The sequence below is a fragment of the Patella vulgata genome, chromosome 2 (genome assembly GCF_932274485.2).
Source record: "Patella vulgata chromosome 2, xgPatVulg1.2, whole genome shotgun sequence".
Classification (NCBI taxonomy): Eukaryota; Metazoa; Mollusca; class Gastropoda; family Patellidae; genus Patella; species Patella vulgata.
The window spans coordinates 24,006,569-24,033,990 of record NC_065880.2 but is presented as its reverse complement, the minus strand read 5'-3'; the positions used below and the strand labels follow the sequence as shown (position 1 = coordinate 24,033,990).

The 27,422-nt window shown below is 35.2% G+C and overlaps 2 protein-coding genes across 2 annotated transcripts in view; one reads left to right on the top strand and one right to left on the bottom strand.

The window, feature by feature from the left end:
* Positions 1–1,696, top strand: part of LOC126809795 (methyltransferase-like protein 22) — a 15,834-nt gene extending 14,138 nt beyond the window's left edge. The window contains exon 10 of the mRNA XM_050534573.2: positions 1,174–1,696. Within this exon, the coding sequence (XP_050390530.2) occupies positions 1,174–1,212 (39 nt within the window). The 3' untranslated portion in view covers positions 1,213–1,696. The remainder of the gene's footprint in view (positions 1–1,173) is intronic.
* LOC126809794 (polycomb protein SUZ12) lies at positions 1,513–27,422 on the bottom strand. The gene is made up of 15 exons (XM_050534572.2): positions 27,169–27,422; positions 24,496–24,542; positions 23,986–24,050; positions 23,524–23,595; positions 21,800–21,852; positions 18,604–18,671; positions 17,371–17,593; positions 16,118–16,323; positions 15,243–15,411; positions 13,635–13,855; positions 13,181–13,338; positions 12,564–12,653; positions 11,821–11,929; positions 4,703–4,782; positions 1,513–3,369 (listed from the first exon to the last, which is right to left on the bottom strand). Exons 1-15 carry the CDS (start codon positions 27,275–27,277, stop codon positions 3,162–3,164), a joined length of 1,878 nt encoding a protein of 625 aa, XP_050390529.2. The 5' UTR covers positions 27,278–27,422; the 3' UTR covers positions 1,513–3,161.

Here is a 27,422-nt window from a genome sequence, read left to right as displayed (position 1 = left end):
CCATTACATTGAAAGTAATTAATTACCATTACCCATTACTTTATGACTATATAAATAAAAAACATTTTTCATAGAAATTAAAAAGACAACCTTATTTTTCTGCCATGAAGCGCCTACAAAATCAAACTCAAAATAGTCTTTGTTTCACTTAAAAGATATTTGTTTATGAATTGTCATTTCTAGCAACTATAACATCAAGGCAGATTTTATAGTGATGGGCAGTGGTGTTAAAAACTGACATTTTCACTGTATGACTTGAAAAATGAATCAAAAGAATAGTTAATTAACTGTATTTTCTTTTAAGTAATTTAAAATTCTTTTAATCAACCCAAATAGTTTGTCTATAATATATTGTATAATAACTGGTAAATTATTCAGTAGATACTAAAACAAATTATATATATTAGTTTTAAGTAACCATAAAATGATGAGATACTTGAAGGTCATTGTTTGGTTTGTCACTTGTTACCTAGAGATTAAGATTAAAGTGTAGTAAGACTATTTATTGTCTTTTAATCTAACTGTTTGATTGATTGATTGAGTGATTGGCTGTAAATTAGTACTAATCTTTGATTACAATATACATCATTTCAGAAATCCTTTTTTTATGTTACATGTCTTAAAAAAGGGTCCTACATAAAAGAAAATGTTTAATGCCTTCTTATTCTTCTTATAATTTGTTAAATCTAATTTAAATCTTTTTTAAAAAATATAATGAATTGGATTTGTGTCAGATACACTTAATTATTTCTTTGGTGCTATAAAATTTGAGGCTTGTCATATTGGAAATATTATATTTATATGTGCCATAAAATGTAATTGAAAAGTAATTGAAATGTAATTGACCATTACATGATTTTTGGAATGTAATTAATTACATTTCCATTACTCATTACTTTTGAAATCTTCCATTACTCATTACATGGCCATTACTTAAAAAATGTAATGATTACATTCCATTACCCATTACCATGTTTTGAACAATTCTGGATATCAGCAACAGTTGGTTGAAATCCAATGACAAGTGTTGCAGCCAGACAAAATAAGAAAGAACCAAAGACCGATTGATATATTATGCCATCTATTTAATAATGCTCAATGGTTGTAAAATACAAATCAACGAAAATATGAGAAAAAGTCCATTACTGTACTTTTGTTTTATTTTGATTGCAGGAGTTATGGGAAATCACATCTAAAGTTTTCAGTGGTTGAAAATAGAACAAGAGTCCATACCAAAGAACTCTAATCTTTCACTAGAAAATATCTTGGATCAGATTTAATGACTGATCTGTTCAAGGCAGAAGAAAAGCATTTTTGAAAACTTGCATGGAGGAGCAGGGCCTTATATAATGGAGTCTGGCCAATAAAATGGCATTTTTTGTCTCATCTGGTGATATGCAATTACAGATTCTTAGCACAGTTCATTCCATTCATTATTTGTTCTAATGTTGATCTGGAAGCCACAGTTGGTCAGGCTCTAGGGAAGAGTTTTTATGAAGACAAAAAAAAAAGTCAATTCTAAAACCATATTTATTCAAGACAATAATTCTAAGCATGATAAAACAAATAACGATAAGTATATAACTTCAAACAATGTCAAAATATTATATATCTGATTATATACAGTTTACAAAATGATGAGATTGCCTTTATAATAATATAATACAAAGGATATAAAAAAATTTGTACAAAACTAGTAATGGCTATGTTTTAAATTCCCTGATGTAATTTGGTCTTAACACAACACGTTTCAGCCATAACCGAATGCTGCGATTTGTTGCCATTTGAATGATGTCAAAATTTGAAATACAATGATATTGGTCAATAATAAGGGAACATTTACATAATAATCAATTTGAAAGAATAATAATTAACAAGTTATATACAATTTTTTTTATCTTATTGCTACAAGGTAAACAAATATTAATAGGTTTTGTGTGCAAGATACTACTAACAGACAGTTTATATAATAAGCGTGACATATCTTCTATAATGCACATCTATAATAAATATAAAACATTATTTAGTCCATATTTTAACTTTATTAAAATAAATAGTTTTACCCATGTACAATAAGCTTACATTCTACATGTTCTGTGCAAAATCGGACAAGGATCCAGCGAATCGAAAGCTGATCAGTTTTAACCTACACCATTACATTTCTTTTTATAATTCAGTACATTTGTGGATCTGCCGAGGATTCATAGAGCATGAAGTATGTATTGAGATCTACAGGCATGTATTAACCTATGTAACCAAATAAAGGAAATCTAAAATATCTATGAATCTGTTTCTCTATTTTTGAAACCCTACAATTATACCTTATTCAAATGCTAAACTTAATTTTCTAAGCATTTACAATTCTGCATATATAAATTTTACTAAAATGAAATTTGTATTTATTTACCTGTAAGATAAAGATTACATACAGGTAATAATGTTTATTATAGACACATCTGGTACATGTGACCTTATCAAAATAATTAACAATAAAACATTAAATATGATCGGTGATATTAATACCTTGAATAACAACCTTGGTGAGAACAATTATGATGAAATGCCAAATATGTAAACACACAGAATGTACAATGGTAAATTTATTGAGTGGAAAAACCCAATATCCCTAAATTCACAACTTTCCTTCTTCCAGGTAATTTCTAAATGTAAATTGTCTTTAAATACAATGTAAACAATTTTGAAAATATAGTAATATTAAGGCAATTCCTCTTTTCTTCTTCGCTGCAATAATGTTTTAAATCAATTATGTTTCCAAATGTTATTTAACTTTTGCAAAGCTGCCCTTGGATTCATAGAATAATTACAGAAAAAACATAACATTTATATCTAAATATCCTTAAACACTGAATAATTTGACAATAAAACTTGTAATTTGGTCAATGGCAACTCTAAAACGAATCCCTTAATCTAAATAGGAACTCAATATGGAAGGATCAATCAACAATGTACACAAATACTGGTGAGGATATGAGAAGTATATTCTTACAGTGAGCAGTATATAAAAATGTGCATCTGTATAAATTATCAGGAACAAAATCAAGTCATGCCTCACTCCCAAACAACACTTTAAGACAAAACCATCTCTTTAAGATTATTACACATTATTTGATCACTATGGTAACTTTTTTTTTTTTAAAATGTCACGAGGATTTCATTTCTAGCTCTTCTTTCATCATTTCTAACTGACTAACACATCTTTGTACATTTTCTGGCTTGATGAGACTAAAGTCAAACATGTTCACTAAATGTATTGTAAAATTACGACACAATTTTTTATCTATAATTTCCTTTCCGTGAGCTTCAACAAAAGAGCTGCATGCTTGTGAAATCTGACAATCTGCAATATATCTGTAAGAGAAATAATCAAATATTACATAAAGGCTAATGGTGACCAGTTAAATATGAAAGGTGCAAGACAAGCACCCTTTAATAGGAATGTCTTCATGCAATGCTTTATCTTGTGTACATGTACAGTTGAGTCAAGGGCAATGGACATGATTAGAATATCAGGGATAGCATCTGCAGGCATGACAACGAAAGTGATGACTAGTGGTTAAAAAAACCCCAAAAAACAGTCCACCTGTGTACACATCTGGAGTGCAAAAAAAACCCTTGCCATTTGGGTAGGCAAAAAAGTTGCTGTCAGCCTGAATTCTCCTCCTCAGCATTGCAGGTTTCCAAAGAAAAGTCTCAAAATGACCAAAGTATGTTGACATACTTTTGTGTGTTCCCCTATGCAATGATTAGTTTATTAAAGGTCATGGAATCCATCAAAGGCTTTAGCATCCAATCTCAGTTATAAAAACAAGGATTTGGAAATGTATTTTAGATTTATCAACTCTTGACAGTTTGTCAGCCAATAACACACATACAGACCAATAATAAATCTTAATCAATAATTGGTAGTGAGAGAGAGAGAAATGGGGTTTAATGTTCACTCGACACAAACTAGGTCATTTTGGGACTAACGTATCGTTTAATTTTATTTCAATAATTCGCTTGCGCGTAGGGGTCTTTAGCAGTGGGGGGAAACCGTAGGACCCGGAGAAAACCCACGAGGTTGGACAGGCAACCCTACTCCTTGTCGCGTACAACCGGGGAATCGAAACCATGCCCGTTGACTCAATGACAGACTTTATGATACAGAGTGCAAATAATTGGTAGTTTGAGACTGCTTATTTTAAATGGATATGCTTGACATGACACATTGTCCGTGTCTGTTATGGAAACACACATGAAGAATCCTGAGGTTTCTCGCTGCCCATCTGGTACCATGACCGATACATTTTAGTCCAGAGCTCACAAGGTTACAACAATAGAATGTCATTATATTAGAACTCTATTACAGGCCTGTTTTCTGGCTTCAAATGTTACATAAATTATTTAAACATTTATTCACAGGACAAACCCATAATCAACTTGCTAGTTCATCGGATGGCTAAGATATTAAGTGGATTAGATAATGGCCACTATTTCTTTGTTAAAGATCTTATAGAGGCATTTAGTAACTGGTTAGAGCAATAGACTATAACACATACTTATGGAAGAACAATTAATGTCTAATTAATAATTTAGATAAAATTTCAGGCCTAAAGAAAGATCTCAAATTGGCAGATTTAGCTCTTGCATAATGTATGTTTAATTTCTTCATTTTAACTATAAATACATCAATTTTCCTTACTGATTTCTCATTATGTGTAAATTCCACATTTTCATGAGTTCTTTTTCACCTTCATTGACATCAGTGAATTCATCTATCATCTGTTTAAAATAAAAGGCATTATTATTTATAGTCAAAAACTATACTTAACATGTTCTCATACTTCTGAATTTGTTGAGATGTTATTTCTTAATATATTTTATTGCATACTTTTTAAGGCCGTCCAGAGTGGATTAAGTATTTACAAAGATATGATAAGCTAGCATCCACCAATAAGTGTTGAGTAAAACGTTTTGTTGGGTGTCCGTGATCTAAGTATGTCCATTCCAAATTAAGAATAATAATCGGTGGTCTTGTTCCACATTGTATTGTTAGAGTTATCTGCAGTTGTTTTTTGTATTACCTCAAAAAATGGTTGAATAATAAAGTCAAGATTGCTTGAAAGAGAGCCGTGTCAAAATGAACCATCGCATCCAAAGTCCAATACCCTACATGGTCACGATGAGACGGATATCCAAGTAAGACGATACAGTCCAAGAAAACTGATTAATTTGTGTCATATATACTTCAAAAAGTAAGTGAAAATTCGGCGCGAAAAAAAATGGCGACAGGCATGCAATCTCAACCGCCACGGAGCCCGTTGGCAACTGGCCAAAATTTAACTTCAAGGCAAGGACACTATCCATCCATGGAATTAAGTAGATTAAAAAGGATTCGCGGAAGTCATAGAGCAATGTCCAAACGACTAAATTCTGCAGTAGAAGAATTACTTGAATCGGGTTTACGAGGTCCAGAATTAGTGGAAAGGTCCGAACAACTAAAATTTGCAATTGAAGAGAAAATACGTAAGTTAGAAGATTTTGATGATCAAATCATTTCCAAAATCGAGGAAGAACTTATTCCAGAAGAAGTAGAGGCCTCGGACAACTACAGGGAACTATTACAATTAGCTTTGATTCGAATACAGTCAAACCTCTCAAATAAGGCCATGTCAACAATACCGTCAAACCTTGTTAATGCATCCAGTCAAGAAAATGATGCCATAGAGTCAGGAAATCAAGATTTAAGGCCGAACATGTCCACAACCACACCCCAACAGCAAGCTGCTACTGCTGATGCAAGGGTAGTCCATCTTAATCTTCCAAAATTGGACCTTGTCAAATTCAGCGGAGATTTAAGTCAATGGAACACCTTTTGGGATGCATTTGACGCATCAATTAACTCAAATGGAGATTTGGCAGCCGTAGAGAAATTTAATTACCTCAATTCATTATTAGAAGGCACGGCTAGGGAGAGCATAAGAGGGTTATCACTAACGTCTGCAAACTACCAGGAAGCTGTAAGCATTTTAAAAAAGAGATTTGGAAATAAACAGATGATTATAAATCGTCATATGGAGATTCTGCTGAATTTTGAGACTATCAGCTCTGGTTATAATTTGAAGGGAATTCGTCAACTCTATGATAGTGTAGAAGCTCAAGTTCGAAGTTTAAAATCTTTAGGTGTTCCATCCAGCTCCTACGGCAATCTCCTTGCAAGTGTATTGATGAATAAAATTCCGTCCGAGTTGAGATTAATAGTCAGCAGAGAGATGGGTGACAGTGATTGGGAACTAGATCGACTACTACAATTTATTTGTACAGAACTGGAGGCGAGAGAGAGGGCTTTAGACTTAAGTAGACAGTCCAACCACATATCCACCACAACTTCACGACCTGTATCAGCTTCAGCAAGATTTAGAAACCAAACTACTGCTTCAGCCTTATTGACAACTGATAGTAATAGATTATCGTGTACTTATTGTCACCAACCACATCCATCCAATAAGTGTACCAATGTTACAAGTATTGAAGCAAGACGCAGTATACTAAGGAGGGATAAACGTTGTTATGTTTGCCTCAGAAAGGATCACATGAGTTACAATTGCGACCCAAATAAAAGATGTCCACGTTGTCAAGAGCATCATCATATTAGTATTTGTGAAGCCAGAGGTCCAAATGTGCCAATCAACAATAAGCATTCTCTGCACCAAAGATATTCCCAACCCTCGCCATCATATTATCAGCAATCAAGATTTCCAGCCTTTGGCAGTCAAGTTAGATGTCCAGTTTCTCAACAAACACTATCTCACAGATTCCAGAATAATCAGCCAGCTCAACCATCACAAAGATTCCAGTTAAACAGAAATACTGAAGGTTCAACATGGTTTCAGGGAAATCAAGGAAATTTTCATGGTCAGGTGGAAACAACACAGAGTTCATTGTCGATGTTTGTTAATTCGTCAACAGCAATATTGTTACCCACAGCAAGAGCTGTTGTATTTAATCCCACAATTTACAGTGCCAGATTAGAAGTTAGGATGATATTTGACAGTGGTAGTCAACGCACATATATAACCAGAGCCATTCAAGATTATCTTTGCTTGCCAGTTGTTGAACAGAGAACCTTTATGATCAAGACATTTGGATCAGCATTTAAGACTCCCCAGACTTTAGATGTTGTAAGCCTACACATTAAAACCAACAACGGAGATATCCGGATATTAGCAATAGTTGTTCCATTCATATGCGACAAATTATGTAACCAGTCTTTAGACAGAGCTCAAAATGGATTCCCTCATCTGAGAAATTTAAAATTTGCAGACTATAACGGAGATCAAAATGACCTGATGATAGATATGTTAATTGGTTCAGATGAATATTGGAATTTTGTAACCGGAGAAGTCGTACGGGGGGAGAGGGGCCCTACCGGTTTGAACACAATACTGGGATGGGTTTTATTTGGTCCGATGAGTCATACAACCAGAGACGAAAGCAGCTATTATCCAGAGATGATATCAACAAATTTTATTTCTTCGTCAGAAGCTGATCAGTCATTACAGGAAGATCTTGAGAAATTTTGGAACCTGGAATCGCTTGGTATAGAATCAAGATCTTTATTCGAACAGCACATCGAAAAAATTAAGTTCAAGAAGAACAGATATGAAGTGGAGCTTCCGTGGAAATCAGTTCATCCACGTCTACCTGATAATTTTGAATTGAGCCTGGGAAGATTGAAAAATTTATTGAGAAAATTGAAAAGAGAAAATTTACTTCAAGAGTATAATCAAGTCATGGTGGATCAGATTAATCAAGGGATAGTAGAGAAGGTAGAAGATCCAAGCCAAGGTCAACCAGGAAAGATTTATTTCGTGCCACATCACCCAGTAATTCGAAGAGATAAAACAACTACCAAATTACGTATTGTCTACGACGCTTCTTCTAAGCAGCAACCAGATTTGCCATCACTCAATGATTGTTTACTTGCTGGGCCACCACTTACAGAGAATATACTAGACATCCTGTTGAGATTTAGAGTTCATCGTATAGCCCTTGCAGGGGACATAGAAAAGGCCTTTTTAATGGTATCAGTAGCCCCAAAGGATAGAGATGTCCTGCGTTTTCTTTGGTTTGATAATCCTGAAGATGAGAATCCAAATTTTACGGTCTACAGATTTACCAGAGTAATGTTTGGGGTGTCTTCAAGCCCCTTTCTCCTTAATGCAACAGTCAGGTATCATATTGAACAGTTTATGGAATCCAATCCAGAATTCGTCAAGAATGTTTTGAGGTCTATATATGTTGATGACCTAAGCACTGGTTCGGATGATGTCGAAACCACCTATCAGCTTTATGAGGATGCGAAGGAAAGGTTCGCCACTGGTGGGTTCAATTTGAGAAAATTTGTCACCAATTCGTCCGAGCTAAGGGAGAGAATACAGGTAAATGAGTCAAGAATGCATCCAGGAAATCAGAACATCACTTCCTCTCCTATCCATGAAGAAGATGAAACATATACTAAGTTTATATTGGGAAATTCTACGTCAAATGAAGATCAGAAGATATTGGGAATCAAATGGAATTTCATTCAGGATAATTTCGTCATTGACTGGTCAGAAGTTCTTCAACTGGCTCAGAATATAGTTCCAACAAAGAGATTGGTGGTCAGCGTTTCGTCCAAATTCTATGATCCTATGGGTTTCCTGTCACCTTTTATAGTCCAGTTTAAACTGCTCTTTCAAGATTTATGTAAATGTGGAGTTAGATGGGATGATATATTGGAAGAAGAACACCTTTCTAAATGGAGAAGATTGATAGAATCAGCCAGAAACATGAAGCCAATTTTAGTCAGCAGATGTTATTTCCAGAATATTCAGGAACCAATTATTTCATGTCATCTCCATGGATACTGCGATTCATCGTCTAAAGCATACGCTGCCGTGGTTTACCTTAAGATAGTCACAACTACCTCAATCTATGTCCGCTTCCTGTCATCGAAAACCAGAATTGCTCCAATCAACTCGCAGACCATTCCAAGATTGGAACTTCTCTCAGCCTTAATCTTAGCCAGACTAGTCAACACCATCCAGAAGGCTTTAGAGTGTGAATTACAAATAGATGGTATACAATGCTGGACAGATTCAAAGGTTGCCTATTACTGGATTCGTCATGAAGAGAGAGAATGGAAGCAATTTATACAAAATAGAGTAGAGGAAATAAGAAAACTGGTGTCAGCCAGCTCATTTAATCATTGTCCAGGGTTACAGAATCCAGCGGATATTCCTTCCAGGGGAATGAACCCTTTCGAATTTGTCAATAATTCCCTGTGGATTAAGGGTCCAGAGTGGTTGATCAACTTTGAAGAATCTATGCCATATTCAAATGAGGATCTTGACCTACCTGAAGAATGTTTGATTGAAATGAAGGTCAAGGATAGAAATAACATTAAGTGTCAAGTGGAGTCTGTAATGGTAGCAGTCGAGAATTATGGTATCGCCAATGTTATTAGTTGTCAAGATTATAGTAATCTTCATCGTCTACTTAGAGTAACAGCAAATGTATTGAAGTTTGTCAATATTTTAAAGTCCAGATTTAACAAAGTTCCTGTCAATAAGTCATTTAGTCAGTATGTATTAGAAGGGCAGGCATTATGGATTAAGGAAGTTCAAGGCCAACTAGTCAATCATTCGAATTTTGAGACATGGAAACGACAACTAGATGTTTATGAAGACGATAAGGGTGTTCTAAGATGTAGAGGCAGACTGGGAAACTCACAACTTACCATTTCTTGCAAATTTCCTGCTCTGTTAGACCCCAGTCATTATTTTACAAGTCTAGTCGTCATCAGCTGCCATAAAAAGGTTTTACACAATGGTATTAAAGAAACGTTAACTGAGCTGAGATCAAACTATTGGATAATTCGGGGACGACAGTACGTCAGAAAACTTATTCATCAATGTGTAACCTGTCGAAAATATGAAGGTAAGCCGTATCAACCTCCATCAACGCCACCACTACCTGACTTCAGAGTTCAGAAATCGCCACCATTCGCCTATGTCGGAGTAGACTTTGCAGGTCCATTATTTGTCAAGACCAATGGTACAACAGAACAACACAAGGTGTGGCTATGTCTTTTCACCTGTTGTTCAACCCGTGCCGTCCATCTTGATGTTGTTCCAGATTTATTTACAACGTCGTTTTTACGATGTTTCCAGAGGTTGACAGCTAGAAGAGGTTATCCAGTACAAGTAATATCAGATAATGGGAAGACATTTAAGTCCGCAGCTAAGCTACTTCAAGATAAATTAGTTTGGTCATTTAATGTGGAGAAGGCCCCTTGGTGGGGAGGTATATTTGAAAGAATGATACAATCGGTGAAGAGATGCCTAAAGAAGACTATTGGTGGGGCAAAATTGAGTTACGATGAGTTAGTTACAGTGGTTATCGAGATAGAAGCAGTACTGAATTCCAGACCAATTTCATTTGTATCAACCGAAGATGTCGAGGAACCATTGACACCCAGTCATCTTATTCATGGTCGTAGAATATTGAATGTTCCAGATGATGTGAATGACAAACCAGAAACTCGCAATTTAAATCAAGAAGATATGCGAAGAAGAGTTTGTTATGTGAATCAAACACTAGATCATTTTTGGCGAAGATGGTCATCAGAGTATTTGTTGGAGTTAAGAAATAGATATGCTATCAAGGCTAAGTCCGGTCCTAAAGTGTCTATCGGAGATGTTGTTACAGTACATAATGAAAATCTACCAAGATGTCGATGGAGAATTGGTAGAGTAATAGAGTTAATCCCAGGCAAAGATAAAAATATACGAGCTGTTAAATTAAAGGTTCGAGCGGCAAACGGTCAGATTAATATAATCCAGAGACCCGTGCAGAAGCTGTATCCACTAGAAACGTCACACTCTGAAACAAATCCTGTTATCAATACATCAGATGTTGACAATTCAGATCCAGTGATCGATGTTTCAAGCAAACAGTCAACTACTGATGATCCAGATCCAGTTGTTCAGATTTCGGATTCCAGCCCACAACGTTCCGATCCCAATCCACCAGTTTCCAATTCTGGTTCACAACGCCCTAGAAGAGTTGCAGCTCAAGAATCTGATAGAAGGAGGAAACAATGGATCAAGGATTTAATGTCATAAATTCAAGGATTATTTTCAAGGAGTGGGGTTTCAAGGGATTTTATGTTCAAGTGTATATTTCTAGTGATAATATTCCAGGGATTTTTAGTTCAAATATAATCAAGTTCCAAGGTGTTAGATATTTCCAAATAATTTATAACTAGTTGTGGTGATTTGTTCAAGGACATTAATTCAAGGTGCTCAATATTCCAACATAAATTCTTAGATGACTTATTCCAAAGGTGATGACCTGTCTCATTCATTTCTTTCTTAATTCAGGTCATCGGGGGGAGTGTCCGTGATCTAAGTATGTCCATTCCAAATTAAGAATAATAATCGGTGGTCTTGTTCCACATTGTATTGTTAGAGTTATCTGCAGTTGTTTTTTGTATTACCTCAAAAAATGGTTGAATAATAAAGTCAAGATTGCTTGAAAGAGAGCCGTGTCAAAATGAACCATCGCATCCAAAGTCCAATACCCTACATTGGGTTTCTTTTGAATCCAAACTGGGAGATTTATTTACCACTGATATTTTGGTTTGGCTTTCCTAATTCAAATGTTAAATAATCAATTAAAATGTATGGATTTTAGCATACATTAAGCCTTGAAAAAGGAGATATTTTCTGAAATAAAACAATGACGATCAGCAGTATAAAAATTCAAGTAACTTACGTTGACAGTTTTCTGCTGTAACCAAACAGGAACAGGTTCAGTTGCATTGGAATCAAATTCGATTTCATGTGGTCTTATAGGTTGATTAATGATTTGATAGAAATATAATCTTAAAAAAAAAAAGAAAGAAATTGGATGTGTTTTAGTTTAAAGGTCAAATAAATATTTCTAAGATTGTTGTCTGTCTGTACTATAAGTACACAAAAGAATTCCTGGAACAGTACCATTAGTGTGGCTGTCCCTGATACCATTGGGAGAGGAAGTAGAAAATTCAAAATTTCAATCCAGGATACTTGTCAACGGTTCAGAAAGGGCTGCTGCCCAAGGCACATCCTGGATCAAAACCTGAATTCTCTATGCATTTGCAATTTGGTGGCAGCTGCATTTTGTTTTTAGATTTATTGTTTACTGTTCTGGACTAATTAAAACAATGGCAAAGGACAAGAGCCATCTCAATTGAAGTAGGGGAAAGAAAGAGAAATGGAGTTAAAAGTCCACTCCACACAAACTAGGTCATTTTGGGACTAACATGGGTCTATATATTTTATTTCCATAATTCACTTGCACGTACGGGTTTTTAGTTGTGTGACAGGCGAAATTACTTCTTGTCACGTACAAGCAGGTTATCGAAACCACACCACTTGATTCAATGACAGACCTTATGATATAATGCACATGCATTACACCATTCGACCCCCTATTAAAGTATGAAACACAAGAAAGAACATTCATTACTGACTGACCTGTTGTGTCCCTGAACAAATTGTCTGTTGACATGAGAATCATTTTCTGCTTCAATAAATTCTTGAAGTGATATTTCTGGACGTTTAGGTCTGAAAATAAAATTAAAAGGTGAAAACTTAAAGAAACTAAACACAGCAAAGCATATTAGGCGATGACTTTAAACACAGCAAAGCGTATTAGGCGATGCTTTTAAATAATATTTTAATAGGTTCTCAGACAAAAGTGCTATTAAATCGCGGCTTTGAAAGAACTTGGAATATACCTTTACTATGACATAAAACTTTATTTCTAGTAAATTGGTTTTGATAAAACGTATCAATATATCTTCATTATACCAGCCACTGGTCTAAGGTCCAACACAATTAGCCTACAGCAATCTGATTGGTTAATTCTTTGCAATGCAGTAATCAATGCATAATTGATTACTCTATTTCAATCTGGTAATTAAATACATCTGTGGTGTTGCATTCACTGTAACTTATCTTCCATGTGAAAACCTTATTTACTGACAAAAATACTGGGTGGCCAACCACAACTAATTCAGTTTGATCATATTAACGTGTGTGTGTTTAATTAACAGCAGGAATAAATTAATAAATTGGGGTTTATAAATTACCTATAGACAATGACATGAGTGACTGGTGTGCGACGTACTGGTACATTACGACTATAAGCATAACCAATATGGGAATGTAGGTCCTGAGGATTACCAACATATGATCCATCATAACGCTCATTTATAGATACATCTATTCTAGCACCTTTGGAATGAGGCTGAAAAGAAAAATCATTCAAAATACTTCCAATTGATAAAATGTTTGGGATTTGTTAGAGAACTAAACCAAGACTTATTAAACTGTAAACCTTAAGAGACCATGGTGGGGTTGAAAGAGTACAAATTTTAAAGTAAATAGCTGAGCTGTATTGATTTTCTAACAATAGTAATCTGAAACAAGCTTTTGAGCAGCCGTCATCATTATCTAAATATTATATGTGTATAGAAACGTGTGTACTATCCCGCGATAGGAGAGATAATTTAGAAAGTCAACTATTACAAGAGTAGCACTTACCACATACATAAAATCAAATCTAGCATGACAAAGGCGGAGATGTTTAAGAAGGCCATAAAGTTGCATACAATTAACAGAGCACCATGGACATCGGAGATCATCCCGAGCTTCTGTCTGCTGCTGGGTATTATTATTATACAAAAACTGATAAAATATGCGAATTCGTTTCTTCGGTGTTGTTTGACTGGCAGTTTTGATTATTGGCGATGTCTTGGTCGTACCTGTAATAAAAATAAGATCATCACTACAATATACGTCCACTTTCCTGCTTTGATTGATATGGTAATTTTTAAAATTAAGAGAATGAAATATGAAATTGCTGCATCGACTGCAAGAGGCAAAGAAGGCTAGGCGTTGGGTTTGTTTTGCCAAATTTACAGACTAAATATTTTTTAAAAAGTGGGTGCGGTGCGGTCATTCATAAAAAACAATAGGGATCATCCTGCGGCTATAAGGAATAGGTATGCAAAGTTTCAAAAGGATCTGTTCAGAATAGCGGCTTGTAGGCGACACACACAAATCATGCGTAGCTCTATCCCTGGGGGTCGGGCATTCACCCCCAAAATTAGAGGTCATCCCTAGGGTATAAGGAACAAGTATGAACACGCAACTAAATAGGGGAGAGAGAGAGAGGGAAATGGGGTTTAAAGTCCACTTGACACAAACTAGGTCATTCCGGGACTAACATATGGTTCAATTTTATTTTAATAATTCGCTTGCGCGTAGGGGGTTTAGCAGTTGGAGGAAACTGAAGGAACCGGAGAAAACCTATGAGGTTGGACAGACAACCCTACTCCTTGTCACGTACAATCGGGGAATCGAAACCTCGCCAGTTGACTCAATGACAACCTTTTGATGCAGCGCGCACACGCTAACCATTCAGCCATCCATCCCTCCCCCAAACAACCAAAATAGGGATCATCCTTAGGGTATAGGGTATAAGGAATAAGTATGCTAAGTTTCAAGACGATCCGTTAAGAATCAAGACCTGTAGGCGATACATAGACACAGACACACACACAGTAGCGACGGCATAATACATTTTGAAAGTGGGCGTATAAAAAGTTGCAAGCTCAGCAAGAACTAAGTTCTCAAAACTAGAACAAATGTAAGGTGCTTACAAGATTATGAAGCAAAGGGAAACAACTCTGGAATTAGAATCAAACAGTCTTGGAAATCTATAAGGTTCTTCTACAAATCAATATGACAGAACAAACCATATAAATTTCAAAGATAGGTTAATCATTGCTATTTTTAAAGTTCTGATAAGATTCATAACAAAAGGGTATAATGCCGGAGTGATCATTGAGTGATCTAAAATTAATAAGCATATAAAAAGTAAAGCTAAAAACAAAACAAAAATCTAATCTAATTGATCCACTATCAAACACTATATTTTTATCAATCCATGGCCAGAGGCCTCAAATGGAAATATTGCAAATTCATATTCTAATGTACCTACACAAAGAATCTTCAGCTGTCCTAGGTATTGTGTTAAATCACTTTTGTAGAAGCCAACGTTAAGAACTACGGCACTAAGATAATCTATAACCCATAGTCTTTCTTTTGATAAACTGTTTCTTTTCCAATATGTTGTTGTTTACTTACCTGAGATTTGGGTGTCAAGGATATGACTGGCTAGTTGATTGTTGCTGACAAATTCATCTTGAGCTGCACTGATATAACAATGATTGCCATTTTCTTGAGCTGTAGCTGTCCATGTTAAATGGAATTTTAGCGTAGGTCTGTTACTAAATACTTCATATGGTCCCATTGTCTAAAATTAACATTATAGAAAAATTTCAGACGAGTCGCAATTTTCTTCCACTGTTCACACAAGACTATTAATAAATCCTACAGTCATGTTAAAAAAAATTATTTTAACCCCAAACCCCCCTAACTATGGATACTTAGACCGCATTGTCTTGTGCACAGCTGTCACACTTGCACAAACTAGTAAATGGTCCTATAATCCAGAAAGCTATTCACAAAACTCAGGTGGTTTGAGGAGGTCTAAAGAGCAGGTTTGGTCTGTCCAGGGATGTACCGGTACATATATATATAATAATTTTCTCAAAATTGTCTTCAAGGTACTGGGGGGTAGTCAATATTTACATGTACTAAGTGCTAAAGGGTTAACTATGTATATATTCAAGAAATAAGAACAGACAAAACATGAAATCACCATATTTTTACTTGTATTTGGTGTAGTATTTAATGATGGAATTGACAATTAACAATTACCAATGTTAGAAGAATGGAGATTAGTCCTACAGACTTATTTTCATGTCGTGCTACGCCAGGTAACACAGCTAGTATTTTATAGAAACTTTAGACACACAGACCAAGTGTTCTCCCCATCTTAAATACAAATTAAATATTTATCCTATATCAGAGATCAATAGTCCCAAAATTATCTATTTACGTCTTGTTCATTTTGAGGTTTTAAAAAAAACAATCGTACAAACTAACATTTTACCGACCTTGCCGTCGACTACAGTTTCCCATGTTGCATTTTTCTTCTGCATTGATTTTAGTCCCTGCTCTCGTAATAAAAGTTCATATTCTCCGTCTGTTAACAAACATCGTTTATTTTTATCGTAAATGACTAGTTCTGCACAATAAACTATGGCATCCTGTTCAGTATGACCGTTATGTCCATTCTTACGCCTCTTAGTTGGTGGTTCATCTGACAAAATAAAAATATTAAATATGTTTAACGTCAATGGAAGCATTTTGAATCCTTTGCAAAGTAATGTATTTTGAAATTTTAATGTAATAAAGATATCCTGAATTCAACATTTTGTATTTGGCATCTCTCCTTGCAGACAATAAAAACAAGTCAGCATCACCTATAAGTGAGAGAGAGAGAGAAATGTTGTTTAACGTCCACTCGACACAAACTAGGTCATTTTGGGACTAACATATGGTTTAATTTTATTTCAATAATTCGCTTGTGCATAGTGATCTTTAGCAGTGGGAGGAAACCAGAGGACCTGGAGAAAACCAACGATCCTACTCCTCATTACATACAACCAGGGAATCAAAACCACGAATGGTATGTAAAATGTTGGCCATTCCTAAAGTATAATATTTCTGAACTTTTTAACATTCAGAATCCAGTTTATATTTACAAAATTGTCTAAGGTGCCACTTGAGTTTGCAATATTTGCTTCAACATGCTGTAACATTCTATAGGTATTAATGTACGTCTGTAATCTGCATACATGTATGTTCTGGTAAGAATGGATTCGATCAATAATACATTCTCTACATGTCATCAATATCCCTCGCCATTTCTTCTAAACTCATCTCTCCAGAGAATGTTTAATAGTTTATAATTTGGAAGTCAATTTGAACTGATAATGAATACTAAGTAGTTTGAATTAGAATTATCCAACTATGCTCGTCAGTCATCCCCAGATACATGTGAATATTTATGTCCAGTCTCCTTTGTCATAGGGGGAAACAAAACTTTCAAAAAAAAATAACCACATGTAATAATTAAATCTTTGCAATAGAGACTGAAGTAGACTGATTTATGATACAATGGTGACTAGTTCATTGTTTTATCAATCAGTGTTTTTAAACATCAAATGGCTGTAGTGGACTATAAACAATTAAGATCCCCATTACTGCTTCTCCGCTCAAACCATAATTCAAGGGAAACAAAAGTTTTTCAAGCATGGCCTATAAGTAATTGTTATCTAATTTAATTATTTTTATATTTTTGTACCTTCATCTGTTATATCTCCATTGCACAATCCGTTAGGTAGACCTCGTTTTATAGGACATGTAACTCTAACCACTAATACAAACGATCGCACACTGTGACCATTATTCTGATTAAATTTATCATTACTGATAACCACAGATGCTCCACTTAATGAAGTATCTATTGGGTTCAGCAAAGCCTTCACCTGTCCCAAACATGTCTGCATGACAGGAAGGGAAACATCCTGAAAAGAATAAAATGTTCAGTTTTAAATGCTGTAACAGTGATATTTTTGGCTAGACTTTAGAATCTGTTCACCACTCGGTTTAACTGTTCGACATCCAGGCAAGGCAACCTCAGGAAAATCCATACAAGTTTTTTTTACAAAAAGATAGGTTGCCAGACAATACAACATACGCCCCTAGCTGCTAAGGCATTCGATCAGTCCCCAAAGGTAGTTCCTAAAATGTTTCAAATTGATAAATGGTGATTTCTCCAACGATGATTATCAGAAATTCAATAAACTACTTCGTCTCATTAATTCTAAAGTCAAATGGATGATGTTTTATGGAATAATCAACCATTTATTTTAAGATGTTGTACATCTCTATATTTATTTAAATAACAACTAAAAAACACATTTATTTAATCAGAATTTTAACTGACTCTGTATACAGCTGTTGACATGTCAATAGTCTTGTGCCCCTGAACACGTTATATGAAAGGGTGCACTATAAATATGCTGTAAATAATAACTGTAGCCTTAATATTAATATGAAAATGAAATGAAATGGGACATAACGTTCTATTGTTCTGCTTCTACTGGGCTAATGAAGACGGGTATAAGCCATACAGTGTGCTATGAGGGAAATTTGCCTGGGCAGCGGCACTATGACCTGCTCATATATCTAATTTCTACTGCTAAGGGATCTTTTACGTACACGCCAATATATACACAGGGCCTCGTTTTTTTTGCCCATGCGAACGACTAGACAGGCCCTCCATTATGCACCACTGACAACAATATAAAATCATATTTCAACGCAGTTTAGAAAGTAAAATTAGAAGTCTTGTGATTAAATTTCTTATTTTGAGAAGGTTCAAAGCTGCTTTATAGACCGTACTACAATCAAACTACAAAACAGTTGATATTATGTGCATAATTTTATTTTTATAATTTTGAGTACAGAATCACTTGTTGCAGCTAGTATCATCTAAAATTTATTTTCCTACACATTTATAACTCAAACTTACCTTTCTTTTCTTATGACAGACTTTGAGTAAAATAAATTCTACTTCAGCTTTGTCAGCATTCGTTGGAACTGTGGAAATAAAATACAGATTAACCCTATGGTACCAGGACTGTTCCCTCCAGCAACTCACATCACACCAGTCACATGAATAGCTATGAACCATTTAAAGATGGTTTTAGTTTTAGTGACTCGGATGGTTAGAGGCTTTTTAGGGGAGCAGTTAGTATTTATTTGATTAGGCCAAAAAATTGTATTGTTGATTGTGAACAAAGTACTGTAGGAAAAGAACCCCACTGAAACATGTCGCTGTTCCTAACTTGTTTTCATAAACAAAAATTTTCTTAATATTGTTTTGTTCTAGTAATTTCTTTGTTGTATAATTGATGTTAAATCTGTCCTGCCAATAGTTCAATTCCTATGTCTCAAAAACTTGGAGGGTCATGTGACAAGCATTTATGTCGTAAGACTTATTCCCCCTGATCAACCTTCATGAATAGACAGGATTTGCTATCCATCGGATGATGCATGCTTGGTTAACTTCAGAACATAAAGCCTATATTGTATGCAATATACTGTGACACAATAAACCAGTGGTTGCCAGGCAAGATATGCCCACATTTTGCAAGAGATGGAGAGAGAACAAGCTAAAAACAAAAGCGATTTTTCGTACAATCAGGGGCCATAATCCAGAAAGTTATGGTCTGAAATGAGCAAATATCAAAAGGGACTGGGATCTTTGGGATATAAACATATATTTTAAGTTTCATCAAAATCGGATAAAAATTTGACCTCTAGAGGGTCCACAACCTTTGTCTTACATACTTTTACACAATTTGAGTACAAAGAGCGGCTATTTTGTCTGGCTGTTTCATTTCCATTTTCCCAAAATTCGAATTCAACCTTCATTATGGTGGAATGGTGATATATTTGAATGGTTTTTAAAATCGGATAAAAAATTCTGACCTCTAGAGAATCTGCAAGTTAAAAAACATGATTTTTCGAACAATCTGGGGCCACAATCCAGGAAGTTACTGTCTGATATGCTCGATTAGCAAAAGAAACCGAGATCTTTGGAACATAACCATATATTTTAAGTTTCATCAAAATCTGATAACAATCGTGACTTTTAGAGGGTCCACAACCTTGGTATGACATACATTTACACTATTTGCGTACAAGGAGCCGCCATTTTGTCGGATAGTTTTTTTCCGATTTTAACGAAATTTGAACCCAGAGTGTAACGGTGATAAATTTAAATGTTTTTTAAAATTGGATAAAAATTGTGACCTCTTGAGCGTCTACAAGCTAAAAACGAGATTTTTCGTACATACAGGGGCCATAACCCAGCAAGTTACGGTCCAATAAGTGCAAATATCAAAAGGAACCACGATTTTTGGATTATAAACATACATTTCAAGTTTCATCAAAATCGGATAAAAAGTGTGACTTCTAGAGTGTCCACAACCTTGGTAATCACATTCTTTTACACTATTTGCGACCATTTTGCCTGTCAGTTTCGGTCAGAATTTCACGAAATTTGAATTCAACTTTAATTGATGTGTAAAGTTAATGTATATAAATGCTTTTTAAAATTGAATACAAATTGTGACCTCTACAAATGTGATTTTTTGAACAATCGGGGCGAATAATGCAAGAAGTTACAATCGGATATGTGCAATTATCAAAAGGAACCATGATCTTTGTGATATAAACACATTTGTGATATACATTTAAAGTTTCATTAAAATCGGATAAAATTGTGGCCTCTAGAGACTCCACAACCTTGATATACCATACTTTTACACTATTTGTGTACAAGGGCCAGCCATTTTATGCAGCAGTTTTGGTTATATTTTCACGAAATTCGAACTCAACCATCATTAGGGTGTAAAAGTGATATATTCACCTTTTTTTTTAAATCAGATAAAATTTGTGACCTCTAGAGGGACCACAAGTTAAAAACGCAATTTTTCTTACAATCAAGGGCCATAATTCAGTAAGTTACGATAGGATATGTGCAAAAAATTTGAAAGGAAGCAAGATCTTTGGGTTATAAACATGTATTTCAAGTTTCATCAAAATCGGATCAAAATTGTGACCTGCAGGAGGTCCACAACCTTGATATACCAGATGTTTACACTATTTGCGTACAGGGACGGCCATTTTGTCCTGCAGTTTTGGTCCGATTTTCACGAAATTCGAACTCAACCAACATTAAGGTGTAATGGTGATATATTTGCCAAGGCTCTACACAGCATTTTGAACTTACTTGTGCAAACATAAGTAAATTTTCAAAACCACTAGCCAAACAAAATTTTCAGTTGCCAAGTCTGAAGATTAGAATAATTTGTTGTATGATATAGCTAAATTATATTGTGAACATACATAACTCGTCGTCCTATAATAATAATAAAAAAAGATGTTTAAACATTTTTTTCCGACTGGGACTCATTGCGAGACGAAGACGGCGAAACTTGTAATTTTGCCTTGTTTGGGTGGTGTAGCGTCAGTAGCATGACTATCATCATTTTTCCCCAACTGAGACTCACTGCGAGACGAAGTTACTTTACTAGTAAAGTAAGACGATATAGGTTTGATTCGTCTGCTAGCCATGCTGCCAGCTGTCTCGCAAACTTCCGATAAATACAGCGCATGCGCAATGAGAATTTCCTCGCAGAGGACAATGAGATTGACCCAATTTTAAACCAGGAAAGTAACAGGAGTGACATTTGACCGGGATCATTGCCGATTACGTTATCTTTACGGAGAAAAGTTCAGATAGCTATAGTGTTAATTGGGGACTTCAAGATATATGTTCACTCGCCAGAAACCTAGCATTTATAAATATCTGGTCGCCATTGTCAAAATTCACTCGCAAATGCGAGTATTTCAGTCGCATTGTAGAGCCTTGTTTGCAAGTTTTGTTTCTTAAATCGGATAATAATTGTTATCTCTAGAGGGACCACAAGCTAAAAATGCAGTTTTGCATACAATCAAGAGCCATAATTCAGGAATTTATGCTGCGATATGCACGAATATCGAAAGAACCAAGACCTTTGGGAGATAGATCTATATTTCAAAATCGGGTAAATATTGTGACCTGTAGAGTGTCCACAAACAAATTGTGGACAGATGGTAATGAGCGCAATGGCATAATACGTCCACATGAAAAAATGACGACTAAAAGGGATACTTACTCTCCTGATCAAAAAACCCTTTCACTGTTATATTCAGGTATTCAGACTTGTAGCTGAAAATGACAGAAATATTTATCAAGTGAAATTACACAAAAAATTTATTTGTTGGGTATGGTATCCCAAAGTAGTCGTGACAACAATGGCAGTCCTTATTGCAACAAAAATTGATCTAGGCGTTAATAAGTGTGGTTTACTGGTCGAGAGCGAGATATAATGTTATATATTGAAACAACACGACAGACATCAATATATTACGCGATGTCTTAAGCTCGAGACCATTAAACAACTTAACATACAGACTCGCACGTGCTTTGCAATGAAATACGTCATGAGGGTCCAAAATTTTAACTACAATTAATGTCGCTTGGCACATTTACCGTACCATTATTTGAAATAATGGTACGCCTACATCAAAGGATGATGTCACATCTGTATTTTAAGTCTTCTTAGACTACAGATGTGATGCCCATGTGTGGGTACCATTTTTTCAAATAATGGTTCATTCTCAGTCAGCAGACGGCTGTCCCTCGAGACAGTCTACATTTCTCTTTTGCTTCTTTGTATTCAGTTTTGTTTTTGTGACGATGGAACATGTACCCTATATGTATTGAATACTTAAACGTTTCTTGATTGAATTTAGAGTTTAGACTACTTTTTTATACATTTCACCGATGTGGTTACTTGTATAGTTATATTTTACTACATATGCTTACATTCGCATTTCGTGTAGCATATAACAGATCATGACTCATGCTGGCATTACACTTTGGGTTGTATTCCTAATTGTTTTCAAATTTGAGTGAAGTCTGTGTCACTACAGTCCCGGGACTGTACAGCGCAGTGGAAGCTTACGGCTAGCCCCCGGATCCATTCACTTTTTTTGAATTGTCTTTATGTTTGTGTTTTCCTGAGTATGATGTCCTGTCCGTGTATTTGTTTTTGTGTAAATTTTGTGTGGTGCAGTCCCCCTGCACTTATTATTGTAGTAGTTGGTGCTTTCATAGTAATGATATCGGAGGCAATCGTACCTTATTTATACAAGATGGTGATAAAATATTGCAAGATAGCGTAGCAACAGTATATCACTTAATGTCTCGCTCTTCACTTTTAAACCTCACTTAGTCCAAACCAATTTGATTTTCAGTTCTTCGGGATCTTGATAAATAAATAGTCACTTAAATCATGTGAAAGAGAGAGAGAGAGAGAAATGGGGTTTAACGTCCACTAGACACAAACTAGGTCATTTCGGGACTAACATATGGTTCAATTTTATTTCCATAATTCGCTTGCACGTAGGGGTCTTTAGCAGTGAGAGGAAACCGGAGGACTCGGAGAAAACCCACGAGGTTGGACAGGCGACCCTACTCCTTCTCACGTACAACCGGGGATTCGAAACCACACCAGTATGTTTTGTTTAAAATTTCAAAACTTAGAACTGAAAACTTTTGAACAGTGCAACCAAGTAGTTTGGGTTTTTTAATTAGTCTTTCCCTGAAGAAATAAGCACAATTTTAACAGGTGTTCCAAAAGAACAAAAAATTAAATTGGCATGGCTTTAGTTACTATATTTCATACCACATTCCTAAATATAACATCTTAGTATTTGTCCAAACTACATTTTTGGATTATTCCCTTATTCAATACATATTAGATTGCCTGTAGTGACTTTTGATGTGTATAAATATTTAGCATAGTAAATTTTATAGTATAAATAGTAAACTTACGCTGGTTGACCTCCAGCATTATTATTTCTCTCTATAACTCGATCTAATAAACAGTCCGCTTTAAACGTCTTCCTAAAACAAAATAAAAAACAAATATGGTACTCAAATCTTTTACATTTTTTTGGCCAAATTTTCAAAAAAGATCTTAGACTGAATGTTCAATCCTAACTTTCCCGACATTCTTCCCTGCTCATGTCAGGACTAAAAGGAACAGGGTTGCAATTTTAACCAAAATGGACAGCTGCCTTTTAGTAGACTGTATAGTCAAAGTCATATGGATGGGACAAAAAAATGATTTCCACTGGTGTACATTTGAATGTTGAAATTCGATGAACAACAGTAGACAGAAAACTGGGTCTGGATAGAATTTCCCTCGAAGCACACTGTATGGCATATCCAGCTTATAAACCCCATTCCATTTGTATATCTGCCTGCAAATCATGACAGAGATTATACACATACCTTTTAGCATTGGAAACCGATCTATTATTTTTCATATACCACAGATTTCTGGTCAGGAAAATGGGCTGAAAAATAAATTCATTTATATATAATCAGATTTAAACTTTCTACCGTATATCGAAAGTCAAAATGGTTAAAAAATCACTAGGGGAGTTTTTTTTGTTATCTTTTTCCATTACATGTATATACAAGCCTGGAAATAAGGCACCTGTCACAGACAATATCAGGCTTTGTCAGGCACAAAACCTCTGGTGCCTGTCATTTGGTCTGGCACGGATTTGTCTTTTTTATTGATATTAATAATACAAATTAATTAGTGCCTGACATTTTGTCAGGTACATCTAAAACCATTATTTCCAGGCCTGTGTATAAGGGGTACGGTATTATTATTCTTCTCTGCCATTCTCATGTTCCATATCAAAAACTTATTTTTATTTCAAAAAAATAAATAGCCATCCTTTCTTCAGCCATCTTTTGTGCTGAATTGTCTCTGCTATTATCACTACTTACCAACACTACATTTCTTGTTCTAAGATATCTATAAATCTGTGTGGGCTCTGAAAAACAACAAGAATATATTATCTCTCTCACAGATGGCATATCCTAAAATTTGTAATTGGTTGCAGTTACAATCTTGGCTTTACAAATCCACTTCTAACAGCTTTTTATTATTTTACTATTTCAACCATTATCAGGACTGTAACAAGACTTTTAATCCCACTTGACCATTACAATAGAAACTTCTCATTGTACACAGTCTACCATCACCCTTCTCACCAAAATTCATCAATAATTATTTACAAATTGCAAGCCAAAGATTGTGATGTATTTTTCTAGCCCCAAAATTGAATTCTGTAAAGTAATAGGGTCTACCATATTTAGTATTTTACATATTCATATAGATCGACTGAAAGGTAAACGAGGATGAGCCATTACATTCAGACATTTTTTAGTGCAAAATAGGTTATGTGCCCTTGGTTTGAAATTAGTCAGGCTTAACTAATCCCCCATCCGTTCTCTGGCAGATTGACAGGTCGGGATAATCAAGACTATTTTCTACGAAACATTACAGAAAGCTTGATTAAAAAAATGATTCAGTAATTCAGTAGGCAACTCAACAATTGTTTCGAGAAACTTGTAAAAGCAAAAGGAAAATACTACTAATTCTTGCTTTGGAGATATTCATTTTACTAAACCAAAAGATGCTGCTCCTAACATTAATTAACTTATCCAGACCATAATCAACTCTAGATGCCATCGTTTGCCTGTGATATTTAAAGGATCTGAATACATTTTGTGATGGATAATCAAGACTTTTATTTATTATTTTACCAACGTTAGTAGTGATGATCGAGGCTAGCCTAAAATTGAATCTCTCACCTCAGTTCAGAGTGAAGTAATTTTGACTGAAATTTTCAGTATATTCTGTTTTCATTATCTATTATTTTTAACTATTACTATTTTAGTGCAAACTGGCAGCTCTTTACCTAATCTTACCTTAACTAATACTCCTTTAATAATAAAGAATATTAAAATACAAAATGATCGTAATTTTCTATAGCTGTTGTAACAACCAAAAAGCTAAATATTACTGTTATTCAGAATCGTTAACATTAGATCTTTTATGGCTTTAATAGTTGATAGATGTGTAGAAAATTTCACCTGCGATAGCTATTTACTACAGTCTAATACAACATACTCCTGATAATTTTCATGCTGAATGGCTTACCTAGAATCACTTGACAACCGATCATTTGAATGTGCACATTCACTGTGGTGAGTTCAACTTTTAGAGTAGCCTACATTTTGACTGTGTGGGGCACTCTACTACATCCATAGTTCAGCTCTAAACATAGGTCTCATTACACTTGGCCTGTACGTTTAGGAACTCTCCTATTGAATCCTTGTCGAAACCGAGATCCGAACCCAGTCAATCTTACTGGGCAACTGTTTACTGCTAAACTGTGGGGTGTCAATCCGTGTGAACGACTGTGAGAAAATAAGACTTTGCTTACCTCGCTGTTAAAAAATATGTCTCCGTCTTCTAACCGACTTGGCGGACTTCATTGAAAGGGTAACGCACAAATTTACGAATTCGGCCATATAAGATGAAACGAAATTTAGGTAAGCCTGGGAGAAAAAAATTGAAATCTTTGAAAGGTTGAGAATCTTTAGTCATTTATTGCTTTGCCTAGCAAATTACAATAATTTACAATCAAATTCTTTCAAAAATCCCAATTTTTTCCCTCCAGACTTACCTAAATTTCGTTTCATCTTACATCGCCGAGTTCGTAAATTTGTGCGTTACCCTTTCAATGACGTCCGCCAAGTCGGTTAGAAGACGGAAAAGTATTTTTTTTAACAGCGTGTTGTGTCGCCCATACTTGTTCTACTTCTCACTAAGATGTTCATCTATATTGTTCAGGCGTTCACAGGGACTGACACGCGACCGTTTAGCAGTAAAAAGTTGCCCAGTAAAATTGACTGGGAAGCCATTGGAATTTCGACAAGGATTCAACTGGAGAGTTCCTGAACGTACAGGCCGAGTGTAATGAGACCTACGTTCAGAGCTGAACTACTACATTCACAACTTGTGAAATTGTATACTAGTACGGTAATCAACATTTATTGAAATAATATCTATCCAATTAAACAACATTCCCATTAAATACTTAAAATAGGCCTTAGGATTGTTTTTTATTTTTTAGTAATTTAGACTTAATTAAACAGTCACACTCTAGTGACACTTTAGTATTGTCAGAATGTCTGTAGGTTTTGATTCATAACCAGAAGCATCTTTCTTGACCTACTTGAACAAGATCCCAAGATGTTTCCAGGAAGTAGGTTGCATGTCTGTGCTATAATGTTATCAAGTCATTGAACTGTCTATCTTAACTATCTACCCTACTTTGCGGGCAACTCTTTCCAGGCTGACAACTTTCTTATCCAATGAAAGATGCGAACGGTTAGCTATTAATTCAACAATTGTAATAAATAAAAAAAAAAAAACGTTTAAAGAAATGTCTTTTTTTAGTAAACGTAAGGAATATGGTCAATTCTGACGACAGTCGCCGATACTGACACGGTATATCGTGGAGCAACGGTTTATATTTTATAGGTCAGTATTCAAATCAATGGAAGAAAAAAAAACAGACACGACTGGCGATGTCATTTATAACTTACTCTCAAAAGCCTGTAGAAATTGTTCGTGATCAGCCTGTAGTGATTCGTGTGCCTGTTCAACCGGTGGCTTCTTTTCCCTTTCCTTCTTCTTGACGGCCTTGGGTCTCATTTCGACCCCTCAAACCCAACTTAACCCTCAATCCCGCGGGAAGCGATCAAAAACAAAGCACATTGGTCTAGTCTTAGAGCATGATGGGATACTTCTGTCGGAAGCAGTTGAATCGAGTCGATAAACTAAAGGACGGCAGGTGCGC